Below are 17,177 nucleotides of genomic sequence, written 5' to 3'. Positions count from 1 at the left end.
TTAGTTAATAGTTGAATAAAATGTGATTTGACTGAATTGCTCTTCCATCTCCCTCTCTCTACATCTCTCCATCCTTCCCCTCCTCCCAGGTCCAGCTGCTGTCTAAGGACTTTGGGAAACATCTGCTGGAGGTGGACGACCTGCTGCAGAAACACAGCCTGCAGGAAGCCGACATCACCGTCCAGGCAGAGAGGGTGGAGACGCTGAACACCGCCGCCCTCAAGTTCACCACCATAGAAGGTCTGAACACACCTTGACACCTCATTACTCCTGGACCCATTGCTTGGGTGTGTGTGTTGCCATGGTTATTAATGACTGAATTACATGATGTCTCCTAGGTTACCAGCCGTGCGACCCACAGGTGATCTGTAACCGCGTCCACCACGTTTCTTCCTGTCTGGAGGAGCTGAGACAGTTGGCGGTGAAGAGACGCGCCGAGCTGGAGGAGTCCAGGCAGCTGTGGGCCTTCTTTCAGGTAAAATGGACTGAGGTGACCTGGGTATCAGTGTCATTACGTCATAGCTTCCCTCCTGACCTTTGAGGATGTTCATTTCAACCTTGTCTCGTTTTAATGAAGTACTCAGTTTGTTCATCAGGCCTCTTGTTGCTGTTTACTCTTGAGAACCAAATGTCTTGCGGTTTGAGTCTCTGTGGTGATATTTAGTCACTGGACCTCCAGTCTGTAGAGATTTGGGGGCCTTTCAGTCCCTGTGAAAGATTCAGTGACAGCTCCTCTCTGAGCTCCTCACCCAAGCAGCGGAGATGTTCAGACTGAGTTATCAGCTCGGCCAAATGATTCACTAATGTTAGCTAATAAGCTTTTAGAAGGAAGTGCAGTGTGAGTGTAATGAGTGTATAAAGAGAATAATGGATTTCTTTGTCATTGGAGTCATTGGTTCACATTACTGAGGCACTAATTATATTACATTACTGCTCCATGAGGCTAAACCCTGCTTGCCTTGAGGAGCACATTAGAAATATCTTTCCTTCATTTTCTCAGCTTTGTTTTCTTCCTTTACTGTTTTCTCGACGTGTTCTTTGTGTTTACAGTTTGTTCCATTCTTGTTTTTTAGGAGCTGGAGGAGTCGGAGGCCTGGATCAGGGAGAAGAGCTCCATCCTGGGAGCTCAGGGTTACGGGAAGGATCTCAGCAGTGTGCTGAAGCTTCTGCAAAAACACAAGACGCTGGCAGGGGAACTGCTGGCTCACCGCTCACTGCTGCAGGTGTGTGTGTGTGTGTGTGTGTGTGTGTGTGTGTGTGTGTGTGTGTGTGTGTGTGTGTGTGTGTGTCATTCTGCTCTACTGCACCCAGAGAGTTTTGAGTAACACTGCCCTTCTCCGTCAGAACACCATGAAGAGAGGCAAGCAGATCCTCAGCGATAAGAGCTTTGGCACTGCAGGCATCCAGGAGCGCATCATGGAGGTGAAAGGAGAGTGGAAGCGGCTTGAGGACCAGGCGGCACAGCGTCTCGGTCACCTGCAGGAGGCGCTGAATTTCTTTCAGTTTTCCACGGAGACGGACGACCTGGTGGCCTGGCTGCAAGATGCTTACCGCCTGGTGTCCAGTGAAGACTTTGGACACGATGAATACTCCACCCAGTCGCTGCTGAAGAAGCACAGAGGCGTCAGAGAAGCCATCGACAAACATCGCCTGCATGTGGTGGGCCTGCGTAAACACATGGTGGCGCTGCCTCTTCAGTACCGCGAACAGGAGGTAGGTACTCGTCTTTTATGGGATTTGGGCCTTTTGGCATCCATCCAAATAGGCCACGCCCACTCCAGTCTCCACCATTTTGAATTTGAATCTTCTCCTCTCACCCTCTCCTCTCCCTGGCAGGAGGTGCAGGTGCGTATGGGGGAGGTGGAGCAGCTGTACACTGAGGTGGCGGAGGTGGCCGTGCTCAGGCAGCAGTGGCTCCACGACGCCCTGGCTGTGTACCGCATGTTCAGCGAGGTCAACTCCTGCGAGCTGTGGATCGACGAGAAGGAGCAGTGGCTCGACAAGATGGAGGTCCCCGAAAGACTGGAAGACGTGGAGATGGTGGCTCACAGGTGAGGGACGGGAGGGAAAGGAGATCCCACAGAGAGCAGAAGGAGTCTCCACCAGTGCAGGTCTTTGTTACAGTTCTTGTTTTGTTCCTGCTCCTCCTGTAGGTTTGAGAGCCTGGACCAGGAGATGAACAGCCTGATGGGGAGGATCTTAGATGTTAACCAGATAGTCCAGCAGCTCCTGGATGGAGGTCATCCATCTTCGACAGAGGTCAGAGGTTGTCAGGACCATCTCAACTCCAGGTACTGGAACAAAGACGACTTCACAACATCAGCAAGTAACGACAACAGCAGGAACTTAAGCAGCAATCAGAAGGCTTGACATATTTCAGTCCTGCTTCTAGATTACTACCAGTACTGCCACTGCTACACTACTACTGACAGATGTGCTGTAGTTTGGACTGATACCATCTACGCCCTCTCCATTCATTGGATGTCAGATTCTGAAACAAAAACAAATTTCTCTACCTACTTTTGAAAATTGTGTAATTTTTAAACTTTGACTGTGGAAAGTGTGGAGTCATTGCACAAATTTCTATAGATTTATTCTCATGTTACTAAATAAACCACAGGAAAAGGTCTTGACTACGTGGCTACAGGAAGTCCCACTGTTGGATTTTGTACTGATAAATATTGGATTTGTGCATCGAACACTCGAAAATGAAAAACAACACAAACTTGAGTTGTGTTGATGAAAGAGCTTGGTTTAGTGTTTCAGAGGAGGAGATCCAATGAACGGAGGGAGGGCACACACACATCAACACTGCGACTAACATTACCAGCATCAGTGCCAAACATAATAAGGCTGAAGCAGAAGAGCGCGCGCGTGTGTGTGTGTGTGTGTGTGTTTGTGTGTGTGTCTGTGTGTGTGTGTGTGTGTGAGACGGTTCATCTCACTCACCCAGATGATGTGAGGGAGGTTAGGTGACGTACTGAAAGGTGAAGGTCATTTGAACGGCAGCACAGGGCCCAGCAGAGGTGAGCGGTGATGTGGGGTGTAGCGGAGGTTGGACTTGTGTTATCGAACCTCCTCGACATGTTTGAGTTTCAGTCATATGTCACTGTGTGTCTGACAGCAGGCTCCTGGTCAGCTGGGTGCTCGTGTGTCTGGTGACCTTGGCACACACGGGTCACCTCAGGGAGGCCATCTGTCCCATCAGAGACCAGAGCTGACCAACATGGTTCTGTTCCTTTATAACTCCATGTGGACATTTACATTTTATATAGTAGTTCTCTTTTTAAATATTGTTATTATATATTATATTTACTTTTTGCTTCCCTGTATACTCACATACAACACATATGGTCCTGCCCCACATAGCTCACAGACACACAAACACACACACACATACACACACACAGACACACACGCACACACATGCACACCAACACATCTATATGTGACTTGCAGCTATGAGGTCACTGTCACCAGGCTGTTTTCCTGCCTGCGTGCTGAGTCCTCTGTCATTACCTCATTTCACTCACAAGGGTATGTGTGTGTGTGTGTGTGTGTGTGTTTCTTGGCTGGATGGGCCTGTGTGTGTGACCTGCTGGTCTGGAGCAGAATCAGGAGAACATATTGTATAAAGATATGGTGAACAGGAGACGAGCAGAGAGCAAACGTGATGAAGAGTATCTCAGTGAGTTTATTATGACACCAGCGTGTTTCTCATTAACGTCAAGATCAAAGTTTGAGGCGAGACAACATGGCAGACACACAGGAAACAGCGACACACTGTCATTGTCCTGATGTCCTTATCTCAGTTGGGTGACAAGATTTAGTTTCAGCATCTTTCTGTTCACTTTATCTACTAATAATAATAGATATCAAGCAAACAATCACAGAATATTACCTGATTAAATCCTCAGTAATTGATCAGGTAGTAAGAAATGGAGCTGAATGACCTGATGTCTCCTGATTCCTGACTCTTTATCTTGCAACATGTTGGACTTTCTTCCCCAGATAATTTACCTTTGTCCCTCTCTCAGTGAGTTTCCCTCTGATCTTCTCTCCGCCTCCACACACCAGGTGGAACAGCATCGTGGAGCTGGTTGAGCAGAAGAAGGATCACCTGGACTCGGTGCTGCGCCTTCAGAACTACCAGCTGGAGTGTGCGGAGATCAAGTCTCAGATCCAAGACAAGAGGAAAGCCATCGACGCCACCCAGTATGTGGGCAGCGACCTGGGCGGCGTGCTGGCGCTGCAGAGACGCCTGTCCACCATGGAGGGGGCGCTGTCTGTCTTGGAGCCCAAGCTGCTGCATCTGCAGGTGGGCAAGGAGCGGCGGATAACTTCCTTTACATTAAAAAGGGTTTTTGGTACTTGTACTACAACAGGGCAGATTGAATCCATGAGGCTCATTTTAAAGCTGTTTCTGTCCTCAGCAATGAAAACAACAGAGGAAGTGATTTGTGTGTTTCTCTCGGTGGCCTATAGGAGGAGGCGGAGCATCTGGCCACCACCCACCCGGGTCGAGCCATGGAGGTTCTGGTGCCCTTTGATGGCATTAGTGTTGAGTGGGAGGAGCTAAAACAAACCCTGCAGGGCTGTGAGGACTCGCTGATGGTGGCCAGCCGGCTGCAGAGCTTCATACAGGTACAGTGGAGACGCTCAGCACATGAACACAGCTGGAAAATGTCTGAAACAGCTGTGAGTAACGGGCCTGTCCTCATCATGTCAGGACCTGGACTCATTCCTCACATGGTTGGTCCAGACGCAGACGTCTGCAGCCTCAGACCAGCTTCCCAATGACCTGGAGGAGGCTGAGAAACTCATCAATAAACACGCCGCCCTCAAGGAGGAGATAGGAAGGTGAGTCACCATGATGACTCAATCCTAAACATAACTGAACTTGCGATACTCAGTGGTGTCAGACTCTTGAGCGCGGCTCTCTGCTCTCCTCCTTCCCACAGATACGAGGAGGACTACGAGCGTCTGCAGGCTATGAACGAGCTGCTGGAGTCGGAGGAGGCTCCTCTCCCTCAGGCCGCCCTGCAGCAGTGGCTCCAGAAGCTCGACGTCGGCTGGAACAAGCTGCTGGAGATGTGGGAGACCAGGAGAGAGGTCCTGGTCCAGGCTCACATCTTCCATCTGTTCCTGAGGGACGTGAAGCAGGCCGAGTCCTTCCTCAACAACCAGGTGAGGAGAACAACATGAACACTGGGTGCTGATACAGATAGAACCAACTTGGGTGGGTAAACAAATACATCCTCATTCTGTATCTGTTCCCTCTCAGGAGTCGGCGCTGGCTCACGTGGAGCTTCCCACCACAGTGGAGACGGTGGAAGCCGCCATAAAGAAACACAAGGACTTCACCACCACCATGGAGCTGAACCTGCACCGGATCAAAGCTGTGATCGAGGCCGGAGAGAGTCTGATCAGCCAGAACAACATCTACTCTGATCGCATCAAGGAACGCATCGACACGCTCGCCAACAGGTAGGATTCTCTTCTTCTTTTTATCTAGCAATAGGGCTCCAGGTATCTCGTCCTCAACAGTTTGCAGTAGTTTTAACACGGTTGCTCATTTAGCAGCAATGATGCAACAAATGCTCTTGTTCACGTGAGCGGATTATACAGAGCAGCTGCCACAAAACAATAGAAGAAGAAAACAGAAGAGTGAGAGCAGCCAGAGGGCCCCTGAACACCATGAACCTGATAACTGACCGTGAAATCTGTCTGATAGCCAGGGTTGTGTGTGTGTGTGCGTGTGTGTGTGTGTGTGCGCGTGTGTGCGCGTGTGCGTGTGTGTGTGTGTGTGTGTGTTTGTGTCATTGTGGGTCCAACAATAGCAATATGTTAACCCATATGTTTTTTAGATTTAATTTGCATTCATTAGTTCAGTAGGGTTTGATTTGTATCCCATGATGCATCACTTCAAAACAATGTAACAATTTCACAAATACATTCATTTCTACAAATTCACTTGTTGGTAATGTGACTTGATTTTATGGTCAAAGTAACAATGAGTGAGATCTGACAAAGAGAAACCCTGAAATACTGTACTGAACCTTTTATCTGTTGAAGAAAGAGAGAAAGTTGGACATCTCAGCGTCTCGTGGACCTGATCAGCTCCACCACAGATCGACTCCACTGTATTGATCATATCAGCTGTAGTATCTTTGGACTGAAGTGTGTGTGTGTTGCTGCTTCTCTCAGGGGAAACCAGAACAGGATGCTGGCCCAGCAGTGGCTGGAGAGACTCAACGACCAGTGGGAGCTCCAGAGGTTCCTCCAGGACTGTCATGAGGTAGGAGACGGATCTGTTGTTCCTGTTAGTGATCCACTTCTACCGTCCCCTGCTGCAGCACCTACATGTTTCAGTTGTTGGGGCACCTAAGGGTGTCGAGCAGAACAAGATGTTTATGGGGTAAAGGTGACGGATGGCATGTTGTATAACTTTCATCCTGGGTTTAACACATTTAGATCATGTGTCATCGTTTCAGTGCAACAGTGAAGTTAATCTCAGAGGAAGTTTCATGGAGTTGGAAGAAGTTACTTGTGCAATGTGTGATGTCATCCTTGTGGTCTGAAGGGTCTTTAGCGTTGTTGTTTCAGTCAGATGAAGCTGAGTGACGTTCAGGTGTGACACATCAGCACCGTGTCAAAGTTTGGCTCCATTTCTTCTTGTGTTTATGTTTTCTTGTAATTGACCAAAGCCTTAAATGAATCCAGCCCAGGGATGTTCCAGCAGCCCTCTGCTCTGCTCTGTTCTGCTCTGCTCTGCTCTGCTCTCTCCCCTCTGCTCTGTCACTCTGTAGCCGCCCCTCTGGACTACAACCTTGTTTAGTTTCAGCAACTTTTTCTCTTCGCCTCTCCTGAATAATTCACAGCCACAGCTCCTCATCACTAATTCAGAGAAGGAAGAGTGTGTGTGTGTGTGTGTGTGTGTGTGTGTGTGTGTGTGAGTGTGTGTGTGTGTGTGTGCGCGCGCCCACGCCCACGTGCATTTCAGTCAGCATATATCAGTCTGCGCAGAAATACAGTATGCATGAGGAGGCTTCCCCCAACTGTGTGTGTGTGAGGGTGTGTGTGTGTGTGTGTGTGTGACCAGTGACACTGCGACGGCTGACAGGGTGTGTTCCTGCCTCCGACTGCTGCACACGACAGCCACTGTCCAACAGATCCACTCTCATCATTGTAAGATCTGATACGATGCTACCAAAGTCCCAGACTGCAGTGAAGTAGATGGACACACACAGGAACACACAGTTTGTGATTATTATGACAAAGATCCAGAGCAGTCTGTCCTGTAGAGACATCAGGACTCTGTGATTTGCTCTTTCAGACAAGTTGACAGATGAGTTTAGTTTGGTGCGAGCTGATGTACTCTGAGTTTCTGTAGGAACTAAACTAAAGACACATTCTTGATCTATTTCTGAGGCTATTTCCTGGAAAGTCTAACTGCCTTTACGACTCAACAGCGCCTCTCCCCAGCTGAGGTGGTATTACATTAGGAGGTCCATGTGCTTGTGTGTTATGGAGGGAAAGGACCTCTGGTGCTCGCTCACTCTGGTGTGTGGAGCAAGTGAGGGATTAATCAGTGAATGGAGGTGAGGAAGTGAGGAAGATCCCTTTGTTCCTTTAAACAGAAGCACTCACTTATCAAAATACTGTCAATTATTTTGGATTGACTTAATCCTCCTAATCAGCTGTCAATCAGTCGCTTCCATACCTGTCCACCCAAACTCCTCCTCCTCTTCCTCTCTCATCTCATTTACAGTCTCAGAGGGGCCATCAGGTCGCGACCCCACCGTGACCTCTGCAGTCACAGGCTTGAGTGTGTGAAAGTGTGTGTGTGTCAATCATATGTATGTCTGTATGTGTGTGAAAACTTCTTCCGGCACGATTGTCTGATTCAATTGCAATAATGATTTCTGCCACTAGGGACACTGAGCTCTCAGACTCCCCTGACAGATTGTCAGTGTGTGACGTTGTTTCATTCACAAATCCCTGCAGCTGCACTTTGCTCTTTTGTCTTTTAGTCATTTCATTCTGTGGTGTTTCTGATTCCTCCTTTATTTTCATAACACGTTGACATCATCTTTTCTTTGGGAGGGTTCCCTAAACAGACACTCCTACACAAGGTGTAGAAGTGTCTCATGAGATGTGTTCGTGTGCCAAAGGAAATCTGGAAATGTCAGCAAAAGGGTCTCAAAAAGTATTTAAATGCAAATGTTTTGCTTTTGCATGTATGATCACAACTTTACCTTTCATGCTGTAAGTCACTGTGAGTGGATCGGTGTGTATGTGTGTGTGCGTGTGTGTGTGATGGGTCCAATAGGAGGCGACAAATTGACAAAGACAGAGTAATTGTTAGCCGAGGGGGCGGAGGAGTGAAATGGGGCGCTGGCCCTTTAAAGGAGAGCCGAGCAGTAAATCTCTCACTCTACAAATATATCACTCATATGTCACTGCACTGTCCTCACCTGTCTCTCTCTCTCTCTCTCTCTCTCTCTCTCTCTCTCTCTCTCTCTCTCGCTCTCTCTCTCTCTCTCTCGCTCTCTCTCTCTCTCTCGCATGCTCTGGCTCGGTCTCTCTCTCTCTCTCTCTCGCTGCTTCACCACTGCAGCAGCGTCAGGCAAGCTGAGGCTGGAGACAGAGAAACAGAATAAAGCTGCCTGGTGCAGAGCGAGTGAGAGAGAGCGAGTGAGAGAGAGCGAGAGAGAGAGCGAGACAGTGGGAGAGAGAGAGGGAGAGGGAGAGGGGGGGGTGTAGTGTTGCAAGGGAAGGATAAAGTGCTAATAGTGGTTTTGTTGGTTGTTGCAATGAAGAAATGCTCTTTTGGTAGTAATCCAGTGGAGTATTGATTCATCTCCAAACATGATCTGATTTCTGCTCCTACAATGTTTGGATTTGCTGCTTTCTTCTCAGTTTTTCACTGAAGATTGAACCGTTTTTTGATTTTTCAACCCTTGTTCAGACGTGCTCATTTTATTTGTATCTGTTTTCTACATCAGAAAATAGACTTATTGATTGATTGATTGATAAGAATAAATCACAGAGGACAGTCCTAAATGTCACTCACACACACACACACACAGTCTTTCCTTGTCAGTCCAGGGTCTGGTCCTGCATGGGCTCATGTTTGGACGGCAGCAGGCTTGATATTCAGGGAAATCTGTGCCTCCAATGTCCCGCCTCCAGACTGTGTGTCATGTGTCATGCGTGTCAGACCGTGTTGTGAATGAAAGCAGCAGCATGGCAGAGACGAGCATGGGCGACCACATACGAGCATCTACGACTGTCTAACCAGAGACGTGGAGCGAGCCAACCAATCAGGAGACAGGAGGACATGTTTGACGTCTTCATGTCTTGCAAGTGCTTCTTTTTTTCAACAATGGCTGGAAAGTGACACGTTCACCCGGCCTTGGCTCATCTTCTTCTTCTGTCTAGTTTTGCGGTGGTTGGCATTCATAGTGGTCGGCGCCATCTGCTGGACCGTTCCTTGCCCCTCCTATTCCGCCTTTGCCAGGGCGTGTGTGAAAAGGAACAAGACGGCAATGTAGCTTCATGACTGAACAGTGAGGATCAGGCCACTCCCCTGTAGGACGGCCCAGGAATAAACTGGGAACCATGTTTGAAAAGGTCTCCCACTAAGAAAGCAGAGAAGGAACAGGAAACAGAACACAGAGCATCAACCACACCTGCACTCACCTTGCTCTTCCTCCCTTTGCTGCGGGCCTCTCACTCACTCGCTCGCTCGCTCGCCCCTCCAGGCATCACGAGCTGCTGAGCTGCACTGCAAACGTTTTCATGTTGGCGAGTCGTTTAGTCCTTTTGTCTTATTCTGCAGTTGTACAAAGAGAGATTTTAAAAAATGGAGACGTGTGAGATAATTTCAGTCATTTTCTCCTGCGAAGCACAAACACATAAACTCAGTTTAGATGCGTGTAACTAAGCGTGTTTGTGTTGTGCTTTCCAGATCAAACTGTGGATTTGTTTGGTTTTTAACTCAACATGAGATTTGATATTTTTCTTTACAGCTCTGTTTTCGTAAAAGAGTTCTAGAATTCTAGAATTTAATCGAATCTTAATCTAAAACAAAAATACCTTTTTTTTGGATTTTGTAGTTTTAGCTTTCGGACTAAAAGTGCAATATTCAAATGTTCTTTTATTTTAGAACACAATCAGTTTGATTTGTATCAGAGCTGCTTCTTTTTTATTATATGATTTTTAAAATGCAATAATCTGAATTTCAATACACATGACTGGTTAAGAGGATTTTGCAGTGTGGAGGCACAGCATGTCTGCCTCTCTCTCTTTCTCTGCCTCTCTCTTTCTCTCTCCCTGCCTTCGCTCTCTCTCTCTCTCTCTCTCTCTCTCTCTCTGCCTCTCTCTCTGTCCCCCACCCCCTAAAATTCCAATCCCAGTCCTTCTTGCTCCTCCCTCTCCCTCTCCTCCTCCTCCTCCTCCTCCTCCACTCTATCCATCTCTGCTCCATCCAGCTCAGCAGTGTTTGCTAGCTGAAGGTGCTGTGAGGAGGCAGGGGAGGGGACACACACCGGCTGCGTGCCATTTTTATTGTTTTGGGGCTTTTTTCTCTCCCCCTCCTCGTTCTCTTCTCCGCGTCTCACTCGTCCTGGCCACTGATCCACCCCGGTCCTCCCCCTCCGGTCTGTCCTGGCGAGTCCTCAGCCATGCAGCGGCAGTGAGCGGCGAGGCAGAGGAGTCTCCAGGCTGCTGCTCTACAGGATCGCTCTCTCCTCCTCTCTGCACACCTTTGTTTTCAGCTTTACAGAGGCGTCTTTTCTGTCGCTCCATCTTTTCTTCCCTCGCTCTCCCTCCATCCGGCTCTGTGTCTGCAGTTAAGAGCGCCTGTGCGTGCGTGTGTGTGTGTGTGTGCGCGCGTGTGTATGTGCTTTCGTGGGACGAAACGGCAGACAAGCAAGGATGCAGATACCAGCAGCGGCTGCCTGCAGCTGCCTCAACCCGGCGGGCTCCGTCTGCTGAATGCTGCTGGTAAACAGGTTCTTCCCCCTTATGGAGCTTAGAGTGGGTAGTTTGGGTGAGCGGGCACAGATGGAGGTGAAGGCACAGAGGAGGAGATGCTGCATGCAGGATTCAGCTAACGGGTGCTGATGCTGACCTCAATACGTTGGTGACGCTGTCAGGTGTTCTCTGTGTGTGTATTTCTGTTTCAATGCAGATGGCTTTTTATAACCCTCCAGGTGTGTGTGTGTGTTTGAGGGGTAGGGGGTTTGTTTACTTTGTGAGTGTGTGTTACTCCTGTGCTGTGCCCCTCCTGCACTCATCCCCATGCTGCTGGTTGCACGTGTGTCTGCATACCTGAAACATGCGTGTGTGTGTGTGTGTGTCTGTGTGTGTGTGACCTTGTGTTTCCTGCCCTCTGATTGGTCTCATCTCATTCTGTGTATGTTGTTGTTTCACTTCTTCACAATACACATGTGACATAAACAGTATGATCATGTGTTCCAAGTGTGTGTGTCTCTCATGTAATCAAGCATATTCAAGCGTACGGTCCCTATGAGGGGGAGATAGTTTCAGTTTACACCGATCCTGTGTGAGAGTGTGTGTGTGTGTGTGTGTGTGTGTGTGCCTTCATAAATGTAGGAATGAGGAAGTTAGAGCGTGTATGTCCCTCAAACACTGACACCTCCCTCTCTCCCTCTCTCTCTCTCTCCCCCTCTCTTCCAGCTGGGTGACTGGGTGTGTGAGAAGATGCTGATGGCGAGAGACGGCAGCCGGGATGAGACCCAGAAGCTCCATAAGAAGTGGCTGAAGCACCAGGCCTTCATGGCTGAGCTGGCCCAGAACAAGGAGTGGCTGGAGAAGATAGAGAAGGTAAGAAGACACACACACCTCCACTTCTCTGTGCTGTGGCTGCAGTTTAGGAGCTTTTTTTGGGCGTTCAACGGAGTGTGTTGATGTCAGGAAAGATCAAAGACACGGAGAAGGAGTGTGAAGGTTTAGAGTGTGTGTGGACATTGGGTGACTGAGCTTATTTCATTCTGTCTATTGACTTTATAGGCACTTAAAGTGAGTGAGTAGAGGAGGAAGATGAGCTCTAATACTGACTCGTCTCCATCATATCTCTGTCTCACTTTATGACAGTAGTTTCCTCAACATGTTAAACCTTTCTGTCACAGCTTTGTGTTTCCTGTCACTCTGTAGCTTTACATACTCGTATGAGGTTACTGAGCTCTGCTAGTGTTCAATACAGAGTGAGTGTGCGTGCGTGCGTGTGTGCTTGTGTGTGTGTGTGTGTTAGGGTTAGCGTGTTAACAGCAGGTTAGCATGTTGCAGGTTAGCGTGTGCTTGTATCTCTGCTTGTGTGCTGCAGCCGATAAAGTGAAGCTGATGGTCTCCTTTATGTCCCAATGTCACAAATGTGTCTTTCTGCTTGCATAGTTTAGTTTGTCATGTGACCCAAAGGAGCTCTGACCATCAGCTGATGTACTTTAGTTGATGTACATTGGTTTGTTTCCGCAAACGGACTCCAGTCGATCATCAAACCAAGTCTGACACTGAACTCAACTGGAGAAAAACAAAGCCAGTGGCGGGGCGAGGGTCCAGACTCATAGGAAGGATCTTTAAATAGAGAGGAGGAACACTGTAACCTTCATCACCACACGCTGCCCTGATAAGATCTGTTTCCTATTGAAGAGGCTTACACACACACACACACACACACACACCATCCTGCTGTCTGATGCTGTTGTACTCACTCATGTCCAGGATTTAGGTTTCAGTCCGGTCTGCAGTGGATTGATTCTGGGTTTGGGATCAAATCTCTCCTCACTGTGAGAGCTGAGGTTCACTGCTCAGGCCTTCATCTGAGCCAGGGTCGGTGTGTGTGTATGTGTGTGTGTACATGTCTGTACGTGTCTGTACGTGTGTGTGTGTGTAAGTGTGTGTGTGTGTGTACGTGTGTATGTGTCTGTACGTATGTGTGTGTGTACGTGTGTGTGTGGGTGTGTGTGTGTACATGTCAGTACGTGTGTGTAAGTGTGTGTATGTGTGTGTGTGTGTGGGAGAGTATGTGTACGTATGTGTGTGTGTACGTGTCAGTACACGTGTACGTGTGTGTCTGTGCGTGTGTGTGTGTACACGTGTGTACGTCTGTACGTGTGTGTCTGTACGTTTGTGTGTGTGTGTGTGTGGCCTGTGAGAGCCAGTGGAGGTGATAATTGAATGAGCTCTCTTCTTGGCTCTAAAGGATTCGGCCCAGCGTCTTCCACAGATTCTCCTCTTTAATTGCTTCACTTCTTGTCCCCAGGGGGCTTTGTGCCACCCTGCATGTGACGGGTTTGAATCCCCTGAGAGCTGCAGTGTAAATGAAGAGTTGTGTTCCTGGTGCACAGGCTGGAGCCGCCCGCCCGCTCGTCCTGTATCAGGTCATCGCCCAGACGATGGGAGGGTTTGGGCTCTCTGCCTACATTATCAGCTCCATCCACAGAGATCAGCAGTGAGTCATGGAGGGCTGCAATGTCTCAGTCAAGGACACAAGGACACTGAGAGACACTGAGGGACACTGAGAGACACTGAGAGACACTGAGGGACACTGAGGGACACTGAGAGACACTGAGGGACACTGAGAGACACTGAGAGACACTGAGGGACACTGAGGGACACTGATGGACACTGAGAGACACTGAGGGACACTGAGAGACACTGAGGGACACTGAGGGACACTGAGGGACACAGAGAGACACTGAGGGACACTGATGGACACTGAGAGACACTGCGAGACACTGAGGGACACTGAGAGACACTGAGGGACACTGAGGGACACTGAAGGACACTGAGAGACACTAAGAGACACTGAGAGACACTGAGAGACACTGAGGGACACTGAAGGACACTGAGAGACACTAAGAGACACTGATGGACACTGAGAGACACTAAGAGACACTGAGGGACACTGAGAGACACTGAGAGACACTGAGGGACACTGAGAGACACTGAGAGACACTGAGAGACACTGAGGGACACTGAGAGACACTGAGAGACACTGAGGGACACTGAGGGACACTGATGGACACTGAGAGACACTGAGGGACACTGAGAGACACTGAGGGACACTGAGGGACACTGAGGGACACAGAGAGACACTGAGGGACACTGATGGACACTGAGAGACACTGCGAGACACTGAGGGACACTGAGAGACACTGAGGGACACTGAGGGACACTGAAGGACACTGAGAGACACTAAGAGACACTGAGAGACACTGAGAGACACTGAAGGACACTGAAGGACACTGAGAGACACTAAGAGACACTGATGGACACTGAGAGACACTAAGACACTGATGGACACTGAGAGACACTAAGAGACACTGATGGACACTGAGAGACACTAAGAGACACTGATGGACACTGAGAGACACTAAGAGACACTGATGGACACTGAGAGACACTAAGAGACACTGATGGACACTGAGAGACAGTTACAGAGATCAAAACTGTGATTATCCACTTAGAAGGCTGCAATTATCAAAGATTAAGATTGTGATTACAACAACAAACTTTTTCCTTCATGAAGACATTCAGATGAAATGACAAGCAGCTGACACACACACACACACAGGAGTGCAAACAGTCACAGACAGACACATTCACCGGACAGACTTGACCGTTGCATTGAAGCACTTCCTCTCTCCCATGCAGCACTGCTCTGCACACTGAGTGAAAACCAAGGGGACTGAGTGTGTGTGTGTGTGTCCATGTTATGATGTGGAGAGTTTGGCTGACTGATGTGTTATGTTATAAAGTGATATCGTGTAGATGGAGCAGGACTGTGAGGTTTGATTGAACGGAGCTGTTTCCATTATAGATCCATGGGTTATGAGCTTATGTGGGGTGAGAGAGGGTGGGGGAGAGGGGAGCGAGAGAGGGAGGGAACCATATGGTTGGGTTACTGGAAAATGACAGAGAGAGAGAGAGGGAGAGATACAGAAGATACAGAGAGGGAGCGAGAGAAATAGAGTGGGACAGAGAGAGAGAGAGCGTCAACACAACAAGACAGGATGTAAGTGGATGTTACTCATAGACATGATGGCTGCCTTTCACGTCCTGCATTGAATCATTGGTTGCTCGTCCTCCAGACGCCTTTGCAAGATGCCATACCTACAATAACTGTAGGGGGCAGTAATGCCAACTATAGTCATGTGAGTGAGTGCAGAGACGTGAGAGACATGTGACTTCATGTCTCCACTGAGGAGGAGAAGCCAGTCCAAGAGCGTTCCACCTTTTACTCCTACTTCCTTCCATTGGTTTAGATTTCACGTTTGGTGGCAACACGTTCATCAGTTAACGTTCGGTTGAGTGAAAACAGCCTTAAAGTGATGAATCCAGAGTGGAGCAGCAGAGTGTGTAGTTGTGTGTGTGTCCTGTGCAGCCTGGAGCAGCCTGTAGCCTCAGCAGCATGCCGAGCTGCTGGCAGGTGTACAGACTTCATGTACTGAGGTCATACATGGCTGCCATGTTTCACCCCGCGGTTGCCAAGCGACTTTATCATTCTTTGCGAGGTATAAGTGTTTGGCATGAATGCAGATTTGTGTTACATTTGGTGATGAAATGTCAGAGATGGTGTTCAGTGCCCGAAGCCTGCAGGGTCCTGAGAAGAAGTGGATAGTACGCAAGTTTACACAAGCAAGGAAGAAGACAACAACAACAGCAGCGTGGGGGCGGGGCTTAACCCCAGCCCTGAGTCGGGTGAAAGGCAGCTTCAGCCTCGTTGCTCTGTCCATACAATCCTGAGCAAATGCCAAAGTTAATCACTAGCAGACAATCTATCGATACAAACTTTACGATGACTTCAGGCTCCAAAGTATGACCTCATAATTCAAATGATTGGCAGGATTATGGGACCCACTTCATCAATGAAGCTGAGATGAAGCAGCAGAGCAACAAGCAGGATCTCTTCTCTGCTCATTAACAAACATTCAGATTGGCTGCTACCTGTTTGCCATGTGGGTCAGCACGCACTGTGACGTCCAGTAAATGAGGATGAATGTGCGCTCAGCTGCTGATTGTCGACTTGCTGTTTGTGGTACATCCTGTCCAAATGCTCTTCGTCTTGTGTCCTGGTTGTGTCTCTGCCTGTGTCCTCAGAGAGTCCAAAGTCTATTTCTGGTCCTTGTGAGAACCGTTTGCTGCCGTGAAGCACATTAGGGTAGCATCAGCCATCTGTGTGTGTGTGTGTGTGTGTGTGTGTGTGTGTGTGTGTGTGTGTGTGTGAGTCGGGAACTCATTTTGTAATGTGCAGGTAAACTGTCCGTCTCTCTGGGACAAAGACGCCTTTTGTCTTATTGATTCTCCTGATGGTTCACAAAGGTTGAACCATCTGCACCTGAACGCCACACGGTAATATTAACAAACATGGATGGAATAAAATAGATTCCACTGATAATCATGATACTTTACGTATAAAGTGATAAATAGAAGTTCGAGGCAATTTTCGTAATGTGTTGTACGGAGAAAAACACGATCAATCTCTTGTTCTAGGTTTGTTACTTGGAGTAAACAAAGGTCCGTCAATGTCGGTTTCAATTAGGTTAGATTACAATCAGGGCATTGTCAGACGTCCTGCACACACCTGAGCTCTGAGCAGCAGACTGACACCTGAGTCCTTTTGTTTGTTCAGGCGTGTAAACGTCTTAATTGGAGTTTACCGCCTCCTCCTGCATTTCCTCCATGACTCGCCTCATACTGCCATTACGCAACACCCGTGCCTACTGAGAGAGCCGACACAGATCATCCTGTGTGTGTGTGCCTTTGTTCACAGTACGGGCCAGTGTAGCTGTGTGTGTGTGTGTGTGTGTGTGTGTGTGTGTGTATCTGTGTGTGTGTGTGTGTGTGTGTGTGTGTATCTGTGTGTGTGTGTGTGTGTGTGTGTGTGTGTGTGTGTGTGTGTGTATCTCTGTGTGTGTGTGTGTGTGTGTGCTCTGACCCTGTGGCTGCTTGATGAAAAACACAAAGTAAATGTGCCAAACATATTTAGAGTGCAGGTGAGATGAGCCGGCTCCATTTTACAGGATTATAATGCAGCACTGTGTCGGTTTCCGTGGTGACGTCAAGCAGCCGGCAGCAGCTGGACCAACGCGTCTCCTCCTTCCTGTGCTTCAGGCGGTTGCCTGGCAACAGCCATCCAATCCCCTCTC

The 17,177-nt window shown here is 48.5% G+C and overlaps 1 protein-coding gene across 1 annotated transcript in view; it reads left to right on the top strand.

The window, feature by feature from the left end:
* sptbn4b (spectrin, beta, non-erythrocytic 4b) overlaps positions 1 to 17,177 on the top strand; it is a 53,199-nt gene that overhangs the window by 14,512 nt on the left and 21,510 nt on the right. Inside the window, exons 13-25 of the mRNA XM_076158588.1 lie at positions 90 to 240; positions 339 to 475; positions 1,074 to 1,223; positions 1,345 to 1,713; positions 1,837 to 2,051; positions 2,154 to 2,291; positions 4,078 to 4,318; positions 4,486 to 4,644; positions 4,730 to 4,860; positions 4,962 to 5,187; positions 5,285 to 5,487; positions 6,208 to 6,298; positions 11,707 to 11,853. Coding sequence (XP_076014703.1) covers positions 90 to 240; positions 339 to 475; positions 1,074 to 1,223; positions 1,345 to 1,713; positions 1,837 to 2,051; positions 2,154 to 2,291; positions 4,078 to 4,318; positions 4,486 to 4,644; positions 4,730 to 4,860; positions 4,962 to 5,187; positions 5,285 to 5,487; positions 6,208 to 6,298; positions 11,707 to 11,853 — 2,358 coding nt within the window. The remainder of the gene's footprint in view (positions 1 to 89; positions 241 to 338; positions 476 to 1,073; positions 1,224 to 1,344; positions 1,714 to 1,836; positions 2,052 to 2,153; positions 2,292 to 4,077; positions 4,319 to 4,485; positions 4,645 to 4,729; positions 4,861 to 4,961; positions 5,188 to 5,284; positions 5,488 to 6,207; positions 6,299 to 11,706; positions 11,854 to 17,177) is intronic.

The sequence above is a fragment of the Genypterus blacodes genome, unplaced genomic scaffold (genome assembly GCF_046128005.1).
Source record: "Genypterus blacodes isolate CSIRO-AG114 ecotype Tasmania unplaced genomic scaffold, CSIRO-AGI_Gbla_v1 ptg000084l_1, whole genome shotgun sequence".
Classification (NCBI taxonomy): Eukaryota; Metazoa; Chordata; class Actinopteri; order Ophidiiformes; family Ophidiidae; genus Genypterus; species Genypterus blacodes.
This window is presented reverse-complemented; position numbering and strand designations above follow the sequence as displayed.